At 35.8% G+C, this 16,051-nt stretch overlaps 1 protein-coding gene across 5 annotated transcripts in view; it reads left to right on the top strand.

Moving 5' to 3' along the window:
* Positions 1 to 16,051, top strand: part of RTTN (rotatin) — an 89,802-nt gene that overhangs the window by 27,298 nt on the left and 46,453 nt on the right. For 4 of the 5 annotated variants that reach the window (XM_056332080.1, XM_056332082.1, XM_056332084.1 and 1 more), the window contains 12 exons: positions 1,218 to 1,357; positions 1,601 to 1,772; positions 2,767 to 2,866; positions 3,356 to 3,444; positions 4,740 to 4,857; positions 5,692 to 5,788; positions 6,594 to 6,662; positions 7,000 to 7,188; positions 8,260 to 8,499; positions 11,532 to 11,676; positions 13,355 to 13,509; positions 14,700 to 14,919. In XM_056332080.1, coding sequence (XP_056188055.1) covers positions 1,218 to 1,357; positions 1,601 to 1,772; positions 2,767 to 2,866; positions 3,356 to 3,444; positions 4,740 to 4,857; positions 5,692 to 5,788; positions 6,594 to 6,662; positions 7,000 to 7,188; positions 8,260 to 8,499; positions 11,532 to 11,676; positions 13,355 to 13,509; positions 14,700 to 14,919 — 1,734 coding nt within the window. The remainder of the gene's footprint in view (positions 1 to 1,217; positions 1,358 to 1,600; positions 1,773 to 2,766; positions 2,867 to 3,355; positions 3,445 to 4,739; positions 4,858 to 5,691; positions 5,789 to 6,593; positions 6,663 to 6,999; positions 7,189 to 8,259; positions 8,500 to 11,531; positions 11,677 to 13,354; positions 13,510 to 14,699; positions 14,920 to 16,051) is intronic. The other variant, XM_056332081.1, reaches the window with a different exon arrangement.

The raw sequence follows: 16,051 nt of genomic DNA, 5'->3' as shown, positions 1-16,051 counted from the left end.
GTGCAGTTTTTCTTTTCCTTATCTCTATTTTCAGCTTGATCTAATGGGAACTTTTTGCTTTCTCAGTGTGATTTTCTTTCTCTAGTGCTGGAAATTTCTATGATATGCCTATAGTCTTCAGATATTTTGCTGCACCTATCTGATGTCTGGTTTTCCTGATATCTTTTATTGTCGTATTTCTGTCTTAAATCAAACTTTGCTAATATATCCAAGTATACCTTTTGTCTTTGTTTTCTCAAATAATATCATTCTTGATAATTACACCTACTTAATTGTATCACTGCTATATATTCATTCATTGCCTGCACCTCAGTATTACCATGTTGAAAAAACTGTTTCTGTAACTTAAGCCCTTACATAAACTGCACAAAAATCAAGGCAAAAACGGGAAGAAATTGCAGATAAAATGGACCATGAAATAGAAGGTTCAGACAGAAAAACATGTAGAGGAAATACACTGAGAACTTGAAAACGGTGGGAGGAATGTTACTTCAGAGCTTTATCGCCAGGAAATGTCATTTTTCTGTGTTACCGACGTATATATCTTGCATTGATATTCAAGATTAAATAGGTGGTGGATTAATATAAGCTGTAGGCTAAATGTGTAAGAATTTACCAATGCTCTCACTTTTGTGAGTAGAATTTTCCTCTCCTGTGTAGCCTGTAGTGGCTATGTACAGTAGATACTTAAGCAGAGCACACCAGAGGCCTATATTTACCCAGTGCATGTAAAATGCATTGTATTTTACTATTTAAATATTTGCAATACCATTACTTGATGTAACTGATTCTGGTTTGTCTTGTTTGTGTGTGAAAATGCTTTGATGAAATATCTGAAAATAGTTAGGATTTAATGTTCTAAGTTTTGAAGTAATTTTCCTGTATGGACTGAATTTTATTTATTGAAATGGAAACTGACCGTAGAGAGCAGCATTATGTAAACAGATTCAGGTCATAGTACCTCTGGGCCATGTAGAAATCTTGATTTTGATTTCTATACAGGATGATGTATTAATTTTAAAAATTGTTCTTATGGGGGAACATCAGTCTGCAGAAATTTAAGAAAAACACTCAGTTACTGCTTTTTTTTTTTTTTCTCTTAGATGTTGCTCCTTCCCTGCTCTCCCTTAGCCCCTAGAAGGGGAATTACCTTGTCTAATTTGCTAAGTCAGAAGTGGATTTTTTTAATTTTGGAAGTTTTTGTTTCTTTGTCTTAGGGTTATGCTGACACAAAAGATACGCTAGGTAGCTGTATCCTCACTTTGAGTGAAACAACCTCTGACGAAGGAGAGTGTCTTCTCCCAAGAACTGCTAGACTTCGGGCCGCTCTACGTCTTCTCTTCTCAAAAAAACATTTGTAAGTAATGCCCTGCAGCATTTCAGCACATCTAATGTTTGAGGCCGAAAGTATCTTCTCTGAAAAACTGATTGATTATTATGCAGTGGGTCGATTTGAAATGTTGATTAAACAATATTAAGTTGAGTAAGTAGTTCCACCCCAACTGTGTTAATTTTATAAACTAATTAATTTTTAAATATACCGCTAAAGCTTTCCAGTATGAGGACTTTATCTATTTGTTTTAATTGTTTACTCCTTTAGGGTTCGTGCTATAGCACTTAAACATTTAACATTCCACCTTTTGAATGAAGAAGGGGCAAACCTGAAACGTCCACATCTGCATGGTAGTACACTTTCCAGCATTTCAAACTTATTTATTATAGAAGGAGTTGTTGAGCTAAAATTGGATGATAAAACAGAGTCGATATTTAAGGTGAGTAAACTCTAAATATTGTGTCACAGATCAGTTCTTCTACCTGCCCAGTCACTGAAGTTACCGCTTTTTAAAGATTGGAGTATTTCACGCAAATTGGCTTGCTTCATAAAAAGAAATCCATTTATGCTACCATATGCAACATAAGAAAAAGTTCCTTTTTTTTTTTAATCTTTCTGCAGATAAGTTGATGGCAAGACGAGCAGAGAGAGCACAGGCCTGCTATGTTTACAATGATGTCACTGTGCATGGATAGTCTGATTTTTTTTTTTTTTTTTCATATAGAGCTTTCTTCTGCACAAAATCAATTTTTACTGAAACAGGCACAAATAATTTTTAGTATGAAATAGAGATTACAAATTTATGTCTGTGTTTTCTTAATATTCTGCTTTTGCAAAGTGAAAAAATAATCACAAATATTAGACCTGTTTTTTTTTTTTACCATCTCCCCTCCATTCTCCTTCCATCATTACTCACAACACTTTCAGATTAGCAACAATATGTTAAACAACTGTTAAGATGCTTGCCCTCTGAAAAAAATTATTCTGCCTATTCATTGTACACTTGATTTATACCCTTCCCCTACATCCTTCAAAAAGTTAGGACCATAAATCTGTATGGATATGTGGGACTATTTAGATTTCTCTAACCTTATTGCCATTAAAAAGTCAGTCTCCTTCACAAACTTAGAAGCATGTTCTAGCATGTCTGTGTTGAGCTTCCCGTAGTCCTACATAAATCAAGCATTATTTGTTGGAAATCTGCATCTTTTGTACAGTAGAAACTATCATCTTTTTATATTCCACAGGTTATTACAGATTTGTGCAAAAAGATTATAACCTATTCCTTAGTACATGCATGTGGGACCTAGTCAAACACATTCTAAAAAGGAATTTAGATCTTTTTGTTTTCTACTTTCTGTTAGGGAATTTGGCTGGTTACCTTGCTTCATAATAGTGTACTGGATGTAAGTCTAATATAGTTTTACTTTTAGGCAGAAACTGTTGAAAAGCTGTATGATATCTTGACTTCTGATGCTGTTGACCTAGTTTTACAGAAGTCTGCGGCTGAGCAGCTTGCTATCATTTTGGAAGGTAAAATTCTTCAGAAAATTTGTATTCATGTGCTGATCATTGGATGAGCTTGCAGTTTTGTTAGGTTTTCTGTATGTTTGTGCTAAGTGTACTCCTTGTAGTTTTTATGTATATTGTTGGACCACAATTGTAACACTATTGTGGATAATCTGCCAATTCAAATGAAAAATTAGTTATTTGTTGTTGGCCTCAAGAATAAGAAATAGTGGCCTTATTTTAAAAAACTGCTCCCTTGGGCAATAGAGGAGTAGGTTGTATTATGTAAGGTATGTAAGATATTTAAGAGTTTGGTGTTCAAAAGGCTACTGTAGTGACATAAAAGACGTTGAGGAGGCTTGCTTTAGTAGAGCTAGAGCTGTATTTGTTCTGTTGATTGGCAGTTTTGGGAACTTGCTCTCAACAGCAAGTATTTATGATCTTGCAGAAAGAGGTTTAATATTAAATTGGTGGAGAACCAGTGATTCCTACTGTCTTTTGTTTTTCCTACAGATACCAAAATGCATGGCATTGTGAAAAAGTTGGGTGTGATAGAAAAGATTTTGGCTTACCTTAATGAGTGTACACATGTGAATGGAAAGGTAAAACTTTTATTACAAATTCTGCAAGCATTTCACAGCATGACAGTAGTAAATTTGCCCATTTCTGCACTTAGAACACTAATCTTTGTGCAATAATACTGCACAGAACACAAATTTTTAGTAACAATTGTAATTACAATATGCATTTTTTGAAGTTATATTTTTGTCATGGTTCAACCTCAGCCAGCAACTAAGTACCACACAGTCCACTTCACCCACCCACGCTGGGGTGAGAAGAACTAAGCATGACATTCTACGGTATGGAATAACCCTTTGGCTAGTTCAGGCCAGCTGTCCTGGCCATGCTCCCTCCTGGCTTCTTGTGCCCCTGCTCACTGGCAAAGCATGGAAAATGGAAAAGTCCTTGGTTTAGAGTAAGCACTGCTTAGCAACAGCTAAAACAGTGTGTTATCAACATTATTCTCATACTAAATTCAAAACACAGCACTGTACCATCTACTAGGAAGAAAATTAACTCTATCCCAACTGAAACCTGGACAATTTTTGGTAACGCTAAGATTCTCTTAATGAAAGCAAACAAAACACTCCCCACCAAACACCCAAAAGAACACAGGATTTATATATAGTTGTGCAAAAGACTCTTTCCATACTAAATAAGCAGGGCTTTTGTTTATTCAGTATTAAACTGAATTGTATTTGATACAGTTTACAAAACAAAATTTAAGGGTAGAACATCACACAGGCAAAATAATGGTACTGTGAAAAACTTACTGTCTTCTCATTCTCAGGAGCAGTGACTTTGGTCGTATTTTTAGCCATTCACTCGTACTTTTAACTTTTATCAAACTGCTTTCCCTTCTTAAGTTTCCTGATAGTAAAGATTGGGACCCAGAAAATTAATGTGGTGCAATAAGCTATTTGCATTAGAAAGGAAAAAACCACAACAATAAACCAAACATATGTTTGTAAATATTTGGGTTTTTTTGAAACTCTTCAGCTCATGTACATGCCTCTTAAAAATATGTATTTTGAAAGCAAATGTTATAATTGTGTTATGACACCAGATACCAATACCAATCAGGTACTAATAAAATAAACCCAGAAATATTAACTAATTATATATAAAACCCAGTATTATAAAATTAATAAATATTTTGTAATGAATATGCAGTTATCGCTTGGATGAAACATACTTGTCTAAAAGTTCTGAGTTTCTCTACTGTAAATGATGGAATGTATTGATTGCTTCATAGCATCACACTTTGTAATTAAGCATCTCATAATAGATTACCTTAATTATTATCTGTATTTAATTTTTTTCTCTGTTTCTGTAGCTTATGGAATCCATAGTGTTACCATGTCTAACACTCCTACGCAAACTTGTGTATGCTGATCCAGTTGTTCGTCTGTCCCTTGCACAGCAGTCGTCTTTACTGCTTCAACTATTCAGAGGTAGAGATTCTATTTTCACTGTATGTCGTGGTTTAACCCCAGCTGGTAACTTAGAACCGCATAGCCACTTGCTCACTTCCTCACCTCCCCTGGTGGGATGGAGAAGAGAATTGGGGAAAAAAGGTAAAATTCAGGGACTGAGATAAGAATAATTTAATAATTGAAATAAAATATAACAACATCAATAACAATAATAATAACTGTAATGAAAAAGAGCGAGTGGGAAAGAGGAATAAAATCCAAAAGGAAAAAAAAAATACAAACAAGTGATGCACAATACAGTCGCTAACCACCCACCGACTGATGCCCAGCCAGCCAGCCCTGATGACCAACCCCCAGTTTATATACTGAGCATAACATTCTGTGTTACAGAATATTCCTTTGGGTAGTTTGGGTCAGCTGCCCTGTCTGTGTGCCCTCCCAATTTCTTGTGCCCCTCTGGCCTTTTTGCTGGCAGGGCCTAAGAAACTGACTAAAAAAATCAGTGTGTTATCAACATTACTCTTATACTAAATCCAAAACACAGCATTGTACCATTACTGAAAATAAAATTAACTCTATCCCAGCCAGAATCAAGACACTGTAACACATACGTGAAAGAAAATATGTGAAACATGGTTAGATGTTTAACTAAAAACCTTCTTAAGAACCTTTGATCACTTTGGTCTCTAATATTTAAAAGATAAATCATTGTGTGCTGGTGTTACCCATGTTATGGCATCTGTTGAAGATGTTGGCAAACTGACCGTGGAAAACAGTTGGTTTTAACCATGTCCTTCTATTTATTTTGAAATACCAATGTTTTCCTAACAAAAATATCTTTATTTTATTCAGTTTCCCTGATATTCCAAAATGATCGTGCTGTTTTAACTGAAACTACAGTGTTGCTGTGTCTTCTGTTGTTTGATGAAGTAGCAAGAACAGAAACATGGTATGAAAAAAGACATTTAATGGCGTATTTTCTGGTAAAAATATAAGGGTTTAATGTGAATAAATTGATATATATATGTATACCCAAATAAATTATGCCCCAAACTTTTATGTATCCAAAATGGCATATTTGTAGGCCAAACAAATTGTTTCAGTACTTGGGTTGTATGCTTTATAGGTCTACGCAGCGTATTTTTGCAGTAAAAATACTTTTTACCTCAGTGTTCATTTTGTTTACTTTAATTTTCAAAAAACCCTGATTGGTCTTGTAATCCATCTTTTTCATAAGTGGAAACTACACAAATGAAATAGCTAGCTGTAGGTGTGGGGTTTTAAGTTAATTAGAACTTTCCTATTTACTTTGGCTTTTAAGTGTAGCAGCTGTCCTTAAACCAACAGACCTTAGCTGATGATGATTTACTATTGGAAATTTGCATATACATCAGAAAAAATATGGGTTTGGAATTGACACACATGAAATACACTGAAAAAAATTATGATCTTTATTTTTTTTCTGTAATAGAAAAAAGGAAACAAGCATGTGCTTTGGTATGTTGTCTTTAATTTTTATGTGCAGAACATCTGCAACAAATATTCTGTATGTGTATGTTCTAAGAACTATCTTAATGCAAAATCGTGAAGAAAAATTGTTTATAAGTACAAATTCTTCATCAATAGGTTACTAAGGAGCTAGCTAGAGGAAAAAATACAGCTAGATAGGAATAATAAGGAAATAATAATTGTAGCATTAGTAGACAATCAAAGTTTAAAATAGCGAATAATAACTATAACTTAATCTCTTGCAGGGCTGATGGTATAACCGGTAATGGTACTGGCCCACCTGCCTTCAGTTTACCTGTTGCCGTTGTCAGAAGGTATATGTGTGGGTTTGGTGTGTGTGGGTTTTTTTTGTTTTGTTTTGTTTTTTTTTTTACAGTTAACTTTGCTGCTTTCCATTTCTTGTCCTTTCTAAAGTATGGAGATGGGACCATGAAGGGGAAACCTTTGATGTTAAAAATGCAGACAACTGGATTTAAATGTGGAGTTTTTTCTCCAAGTCTTTGATCTCTGAAAAAGTTTCAAAAACTTTATTTTCAGATTTGAAAGCTTGCTCGAATACAGCATTTAATTAAAAAAAAAAAACCAACAAAAAACAACAACCAACCAACCAAACCACCAACTACTTTTTAAATTATTTTTTTTGTTTTTAAGGTATCATATCCCAGTCAGGATCACTGCTCATCATGTGGTTAGCCCTAATACTGTTGTGCTGCCATTGTCTTCTGAGTGCTTGACTATGAAACCTGTGTCAGATATGCTTAAGATGGCTTGGAATCTGTCGTGGTACCATGGGATTGAAAACCTATTGCAACTTACAAATTATGAGAAGGAAGCAGAAATGTGAGCTGTTTTATCTTGATTTTAAATCCCAATATGTTTCAATTAAATTAGTGTTCCATCAAGTTTAAATAGGTTTTCAACTTCAAACAGCAGTTCAAGTTTTGACTGGTTTGAGAATACCATCCTTTCAGATGTAAAGGATCATGTCCAAAGAGGCTGTAGATATGTTGTAGCAGCCAATGTTTTACTAAATAGCATTTATACCTGAAGTCTAGAGCTTGATCCAACTTTTATTGATGGTCAGACTTATTTCAAACAATTTTAAATAGCTTTTGTGGCTGTTTTTCTTTGTAGTCGTGGGGTTTTTAGGGAGCTGCCTTTTTTCCCTTTTATAATTGCATGAAGTTTTCTCTTTGGGGATTTAAATTTCAGATAAATATTCTTTTTAAAGTTAATACTAGGAATTATGGTAGATAATGAAGAAAATTCCCTTTACATCCTTTGGTTAGTTCTTGGTTAAGTATAGTTTCTCTTGTTGAGTCTATTTTGTATACAGAAAATGTCTTAGGAGATTCTTGATTTAATAGGACTGAAATGCTTATATCTCTATCTCCGTCCACCTTGGAAATTTTTTAGGTTTTGCTTTTGTCCTTTAAGGGACCTGCAAGTTTTATTAGTAAATAGCATGGTTCTGAGCCATTGGAAACTGCAGTTATTGATTTGATAAATCATTTTGAAGTTCCCTCAAGCAAAACCAAAGCACTCTCTTAAAAAGAAAATAGGAAAATAGTATAGTCCAAATGACCAACACTTACAATAGCATGGAGAAAAAGTTCATTGCAAACAATGTGAATAGCACCTTTCAAGTAACTTTTTTAGAGGTGCCATTTTTCCAAAGAACTCAAACAGCTCAGGATTTAAATGCCCTGGTGTGTGTTATTGTTGTTGGATTTTGTTTTCTTGGAGGGGTGGAGGGTGGGAGAGGAGAAAGGGTTGGTTAACAAAAATAAATTTGTAAGGCAACTTGTGTTTTGTCTTCTCATTTGAACTGGGAAGTAAAGGAGTCAACACTGACTGAAATAATTTATAAAGATAGTGGCTGTTAATGATTTTTCTCTTACACCTTTTCAGATTTTTCGATTCGCTAAAACTGTCCTCAGAAGACATTCTTATACTCAAAATAACTCACGCCAACTATGGACTGCAGGATTGTCTGAATTCAATTATTCAGGCAGTATCACACAGAGATGTTAAGGCTGCTCTCACTAGGCTTAGTTTTTATGTTCTGAATGACAGGCTTGCATTAAAAGGCAGTTCTGGATCTTGCGGAACCACTTTGAAAAGCTTTGTTTGGCAAAAAGCAATAAACAGGTAAGCATATTGATTACAGAAATCCAGTAAGGATTATGGTGCTTAAATTGTAAAATTCCTAGGTTTTGTATTTGAAATTTATGGAATTGATTGTCCGTGCATCCGTGATTGATATATATATATATATATATATAATGTATATGTGTCTATGTATATGTGTGTGTGTAGATATATATATATATGTTGTTTCCCTGTATCTGCTGGAGGGACAACACAGCAAGGCATAAGCAATCTAGGAGGTTCCTGGAGAGTATCGGTGACAACTTCCTGATCCGGATGACAGAGAAGCCAACAAGGAGGGGTGCTCTGATGGATCTCATGCTCACAAATGAGCAAGAGCTAAGGCAGTTTTGGCTGTAGCGACCATGAAGTGATAGAATTTAGGATCCTGAGAGGAGGGAGAAGGGCAGAAAGTAAGATCACAGCGCTGGATTTCAGGAGAGCAAGGTTTGGCCTCTTCAAAGATCTCATTGTTAGTGTCCAATGGGATCATGCCCTGGAAGGAAGAGAGGTCCAAGAAAGCTGGTTAATAGTCAATGACTGCCACCTCTGAGCTCAAGAGGGGTCCGTGCCATTGAGCAGGAAGTCAGGCAAAAATGCCAGGAGGCCTGCATAAATGAGCAAGTAGCTCCTGGCAACACAAGAAGGAAGCCTGCAGAGGGTTAAGTAGGGACAGGTAACTTGGGAGTAATATAGAAACAATACCTGACCATGCAGAGGCACAGTTAAGAAAGCTGAAAACCCACCTGGAATTCAGTCTGATGGGGGACATCTAAAGCAGTAAGAAGGACATCTTATAAGTACATAGATGACAAAAGGAAAGCTCAGGAAAATGTGAGCTTGCTGCTGAATGGGGCAGGGACTACAGTGACACAGGACATTAAAAAGGCTGAGGTCCTGAATGTTGTCTTCACCTCAGTCTTTACTAGCAAGACTGACTTCAGGAATCCCAGGTCCCAGAGACTTGGGGGAAAGCCTGGAGCAAGACAGGCATACTGTTGGTGGAAGAGGATCAGCTTAGTGAATATGTAAGTAAATTGGACATACATAAATCCATGGGCACTGATAGGATGCACCCATGAGTGTATCCCAACTGATGTAATTTTATGTCCACTTTGGTCAATCAAGGTGATTGGGAGAGGTGCCTGAGAATGGTAGGAAAGCAACTATTGATCCTATCTTCAAGAAGAGCAGGAAGGGAGGACCCAGGGAACTACAGGCCAGTCAACCTCACCTCGATCCCTGAGAAGATGACAGAGCAACCAATTCTGGAAATCCTTTCCATGCACATGAATGACCAGAAGATCATCAGGAGTAGTCTGTATGGATTCACCAAGGGGAAGTTGTGCTTGACCAGCTTGCCAATACCCTTCTACAGTGAAGTGACTGGTTTGGTAGATGAGGGTAGAGCAGTGGATATTGTGTATTTTGACTTCAGGAAGGCTTTCTGACGCTGTTCCCTGTAAGATTCTTGTAGAGAGGTTGACAAGGTATGGGCTAGAAGAGTGGAATGTGAGATAGTAAACTGGCTGCACAGCCAGGCCCAGAGGATGGCAATCAGTGGTATGAAGTCCAGTTGGAAGGCAGTAACTAGCAGTATGCTCCAGGGATCAATATTGGGTCCGATCCTGTTTAGCATCTTTATTAATGGTTGGGATGTTGGGGTGGAATGCACCCTCAGTGGTTTTGCGTAAGTTAGAAACTGGGAGGAGTGGCTGATATGCCAGGGTCGTGCTGACATCCAGAGGGACCTCAAAAGGCTGAAGAAGTGGGCTGACGGAAACCTCATGAAGTTCAACAAGGGGAGGTACAAAGTCCTGCACCTGGGGAGGAACAATGCCATGTGCCACTAAATGCTAGGGTTCACCAAGTTGGAAAGCAGGTTTCTGGAAAAGGAACTGGGGATGCTGGTGGACACCAAGCTGAACGTGAGCCAGCAATGTGTCTTTGCAGCAAAGAAGGCTAGCGGTATCCTGGACTGCATTAGGAGGAGTGTTACCAGCAGGTTGAAGCAGGTGATCCTTTCCCTCCACTCAGTACTGGTGAGGCTGGGTCCAGTTCTGGACTCCCCAGTCCAAGAGAGACATGGACATACTGGGGAGAATCCAATGAAGCACCACAAAGATGATGAAAGACTAGAGCATCTTTCCTATAAGAAAAGACTGAGAGAGCTGGAACTGGTAGGTCTGGAGAAGAGAAGGGTCAGGATGGGGATCTTGTCAATGTGTACAAGTACCTGAAGGGAACATATGAAGAAGATGGAGCCAGGCTCTTTGCAGTGGTGCTCAGTGACAGGACCAGAGGCAACAGGCACACACTGAAACACAGGAGGTTCCTTCTGAACATAAGAAACACTTTTTTTCCCATGAATGTGACTGAGTACTAGCATAGGTTGCCCCAAGAGGCGGTGGTGTCTTCATTGTTGGAGGTATTAAAAAGCCACCTGACCATGGTCCTGAGCAACTCACTGCAGTTGATTCTGCTTGAGCAGGGTGGTTGGACTAGCTGACCTCCAGAGGTCCCTTCCAACCTCAATGATTATGTGATTCTGTAATTTACATAAACAGACCCAGCAAAAATTAAGAATTTTTATATAAGGATTATTTAAAATGCATAGGTAGGTTTTTCTATTATTATTAATTACTAGTATTTAATAGCCATTGCCTTTTTCTTTCCTGCTTGTGACCCTTTTCAGACTTTTCTAGCTTTTACTGTAGGCAGTTCCATGTTTACTGCATGTAAATACACTTTTTCAATAGATGTAACAATTTTATATTATAATAATACACAATAAATTTGTGATACTAGGTAAGTATAATAATTTAGTTTAGTCAATATTGCATGTGAAAGTATTTAAATATATATGTATAATTAGCATAAGTCCATATTTGCTATATGTAGATATATATTATATACATATTTACCCTCTATAATTCCACATTTACAGGTGGCTTCAGTCCTATTAGGCTGAGATTTTAAAGTCTCTTAATGTGCAACAGGTATGAAAGCAAGTATTTTTGTTTGCATTGCAGGTTTCTGCAAGTGCTTCCAGCTTCTGTGGAGGATGAGAAGCTTTTAGTAGACGTCTTAAGATTTTTAAACAGATTGCTTAGAGAGCAGAGTTCAAGTTTGGAGTCAGAGCGTCTAAAGTGGCTCTTGCAATCATTGCTAAAGAATGTAAGAATATACCTAAGAAATTAGTTGTAGACTGTAAGAAATGATATAACTGTGAACTGGTTGGTTGGTTTGTTTCTGGTGAGTTCCTCAAGGAAAATGACTTCTGTTTTCAAAAGCAAGAAATAGCAGATCTTGTAGTATTAATGTTTGCTGCTTTGTGGCCGGTGCTACAGTTTTAGCATTTGGTGTAGTTAAATTGGAACAAGAGTAAATTTCCTTCTCTCCTTTACTTGGTATATGAATTGCTTTTCTAAACTCAAATACTCTATTTGCCAGAAGCAAACAACATCTCCCTGTGTGTGTCTTGGTCTGGTGTAGTCAACTGTAGTAGTAAGTTTGCATAGAGCCATGTAACTATAGTTAGCTATGCAGAGCTCTATATGTACATATAATTATATATACTTATATGGTTAATTGTGTGGCTATATATACATATGTGTGTGTGTACCTACACAGCTGTATAACGTATGCTTAGCTAAATAACTACATATGTATTATCTCTGTAACTTAAAGGATGAGGTTCCATGCAGGTTTGTTTGGCAAAGGGATATAAATGAACATTATCTGTCTTGCGTTAAGAACAAGAATTGAAAGTTAGGACTGAAGTTTTTGCTTCAGTGTGTCTGTTGCTTAAGTTTGTTTTTTAAACGGTTGTAAAATATTTTCATAAGCATGAGGAAGTTATTATATGAGCATACAGTTCAGTTGCTGTAGCTTAAATGCATGTATAATATCAAATGTAATTTTTTTCCTTTTCAGTTTTTCTAGATTCCTGTGCCTTTCCTTTAAAGAGATCCATTTTATCCAATACTGTTCATTTAAGAGATGTAAAATTGGAAAGTATAAAAACAAATAGGAATTGAACATCATAAAGCAATGTAAAACAACTTTTATTGTATTTGTCAAAATACAATAATTTAATCTTGCTGTATAAAAAGCAATAGTTAAACGCCAAGGAAAAAGTGATGGCTGCACTGAAGTTTGCAAAGTACTGTTCTTCACAAAGCAAAGGCATACTGCCCACATGCAAGATCATTCATGGTCCTACAAAGGATATCATGTTAGGTACAGTCTTCGTACACTTGCATTTTCTCATCTTAAAATACAATCTAAATAAACATTTACAAGAAAATGCTAATAGTCTTCATTTCAATTACTTACAGTATTCAGGTACTTCAATTTATATGGCTAACTGAGAATCCTATAAAATTTTATAAGTATAACCCATTCAATATATTAATATAAAACCCGTACATGAAATGATTTTAAGTATTTCAGGAAACAGACATACAAGATACAACTTGAACTAATATTTCCACTATGTGTTTTCTGGTTTTTGTGATCTATTTTTTTTATTGCAGGTTATTGCTGTGTATAACTGACCTCTTTCATGCTTCAAAATACACCATGTCATGGCTTAATGCCAGGAGATTTTAAAGGCCTTAACAGTAGATTCTTTTATGGTGTTTAGTAGATTCAAGATTCAAGTAATTAGTAATTGTAGGAATTTTTCACTGTGCTTTTTACAGAAATACTACTTAGTAAAATGATAATGGAATTTGTGATACACAATGTGTGTTTTCTGCAAGCTCTTAACAGAAAAATGGCTTTAATGTGGGTATTAAAATAGGATTTAAACAATGCATTATGTGACTGTATTTTTATTATTTTCTTTTAGAAGCCAAAATCCCTTTTGAGCCTCCTGGTACGACCAGAATCCCAAGTGCGGAATGAAATTGATGAAATACAGACTGCTGTCAGGCAGCAACTGGATAAAGAACTCATTCGTCTTTTTAACACATTGTTACGTTGTTCCATGTCAGTAACTGACAGGTACAGTGTAAATGGATCTGCCCATGTAATTCTTACTAGGGATCGTAATACCTCCTGCTACTGTATCTTGGCTAGAATTTGAATGCAATTACACCATGACTCACTCATTTTAAACTGTAAAAATGGAATATACTCTTCTTGAATCGACAACAACAAAACCAGTAAATTAACTAGGAAACTTGGAAGAGTATTTACTAGTGGTCACTTTTTCAGCAAATGGATAATTAAACTGGTTGCAGGGAGAAGACAGACCATATCTTTTCCTCTGCTGGAATTTTTCACAAGCAAATGGTAACTTCATTGATTTTGTAGCTTTTATTTATAGCAAAGTAAAACATTGAAATATTTGAAATATCAACAAATGTTTATTTTCATTGAGCATCTTTTTGGCCCGATACAGTATATCAGTGCACATTGTTTAGGGTAGCTCCTTCCAGCATCAAGTTCAAACTTTTTTCTGTCAATGAAGCAAATACAGAAATTAATTTCTATTATTTTTTTTCTCAGCGTTTCTAATACAGTATCTTTCCACACTAAATCTCTCTCTGTCCAACTGTATTCTAAGAGATACTAAAGTTGCAGCTTAAAATAGTGTTTGTTTATTTAAGCGCCACAATGTAACTGTTTGTAAAGATACTTTCAAAATGTTACCACCTTCATTCTTCCCACTAGGTTATTCATTTTTGAAATATTTTGACAGCTGGAAAAGGAAGGATTATAGAAATCCCTGCTAGTTGTATCTCACACTGCTGTATTTTCAATCTACCTGAATTCTAGGTTGATAGTATTTTGCAGGAAATATTTTTACACTTGTCTCTTGAACCAGAACAAATATAAGTGTAACTGCAAAGCTTTGTAACTCTTCTCAGTATGTTACCCATTGTCCTCAATCTCTTGCTCTTTATTTAACATGCACCTTAATAATTAGAGATATATCTCATTTGTACCTTTTTAGTTAAGCAGCCCTGTTATAATCAGATACAATAATATGTTTTTAGGACCTGGGTGAAACTAGAAATGTCAAATTAATTCCATGTTATTCTGTGCATAAGGCAATGGTAACTAAATGAGATGCTGAGACTTACAGACTTAATAGTAAGAAGAATGAGGCATTGGCCTCTTGGAAAATGATTCATTATAATAACTTCATGCTGATGGTTGATCTTTTTTGGTTTTCACAATTATTTCAGAGAGGGCTTGGAACTTGCTGGCTTTTTCAGAACTGAACTGGCTCTGAAGCTACTGCAATGCTTAAGGCTAACAGATGCACCACATTTTTATGGACTTCCTTCACTGGAGAGAACATTACGAGGAATGGTTCATGTTACTGCACTTCCAGACTGGAGCACCTATTCTGCTGCAGTTGAACCCATCACAATTTGTAAGAAATATTTAACAGGTCTTCTTGAGGTAAGTAACGTATGTTATTACTTAGCTTTTGGTTTGAATGCTTGTAAAGAACTTAACTAATGACACTGAAATTTTTACAATGTACTTTTGGAGAATAACATCACTAGGAATAGGTGTGGGAAAGATGATTTTTTTCAGCTAAGTAGCAAAAATATAGAGACTAGATTAAGTGATATGTTTCTGTACCTGTGAAGATTTGTTGTATTGTGTGTGCCTTCATCTCTTGTTTAAGAAGTAATATAAAGTGACTGTAGTTTAAGTAAGATGAAAAATAGATATTTTTTTTTTTTAAATAACTGAATTGCTAAGAGGAAAAATCCAAGATATTCTCCCACAGGCAAAATCCATGTGTGAAAAGTTGTCTGGGGGAGTTAAGCAGGTTATTAACACAGAAAGCAGAAAAGAGGTAATTCAAGTGCTGCAGTTGTTAGGAAGCCAAAATTTCATTCTTTGGTGTGCTTATTTGTTTGCTAAGTCCATGGATGTGATGGACAACTAACAAATAGCATATTTTGAAAATCCCAGTTTCTTAAAACTAGGAAAAGCATATATCTGGCTTTCTGCTTGTTGTACCTACTCTACTGAATACCTGTAAATTTAGATGTGGTTTTTTTTGTTTCAAATACTAAAATCTATTTGTTGCTTTGGTAAAGGCTTGAAAAAAATTTAAAGTAATCTTAGTTCATTTGAGATTCTGAATGATATGGATAGCAACCAGATAAGTGTCTGGAAAGTTTGTATACAAATGATAATCATGTTTGTGATGAAAAAAGATATAGTGTTTTAGGGGCAAGTATTAACTTGCCAAGATCTCTTGAGTAGAAATAAATATTTTAGAGCTATTTGATTAGATGACTTCTGAGGTTTGAAGTCTAGACTAAAAATGGCACCATGGTTACAGATATTGTCATGTAAAAGAAGGATTATTACTGGGCAAAATCATAATAAATATTATGGAATGAAATCAACTTGTGATGCGTAAGACTTATGTGTAGAAGAATTATGCAGTTTTACTTGGCCTAAATATGAAAGCAAATACAGTTTTCTTTTGGGGGGAGGAGAGGAAGTGGGTTTGCGAGAATTCCTGTAGAGTGGGATTCAAAGTAAGAACAACAGCAAAAATGGAGAAGTT

Source organism: Falco biarmicus, chromosome 3 (assembly GCF_023638135.1).
Source record: "Falco biarmicus isolate bFalBia1 chromosome 3, bFalBia1.pri, whole genome shotgun sequence".
Classification (NCBI taxonomy): Eukaryota; Metazoa; Chordata; class Aves; order Falconiformes; family Falconidae; genus Falco; species Falco biarmicus.
Note: the sequence above shows the minus strand (reverse complement) of the source record. Positions and strands in the feature narration are given on the sequence as shown.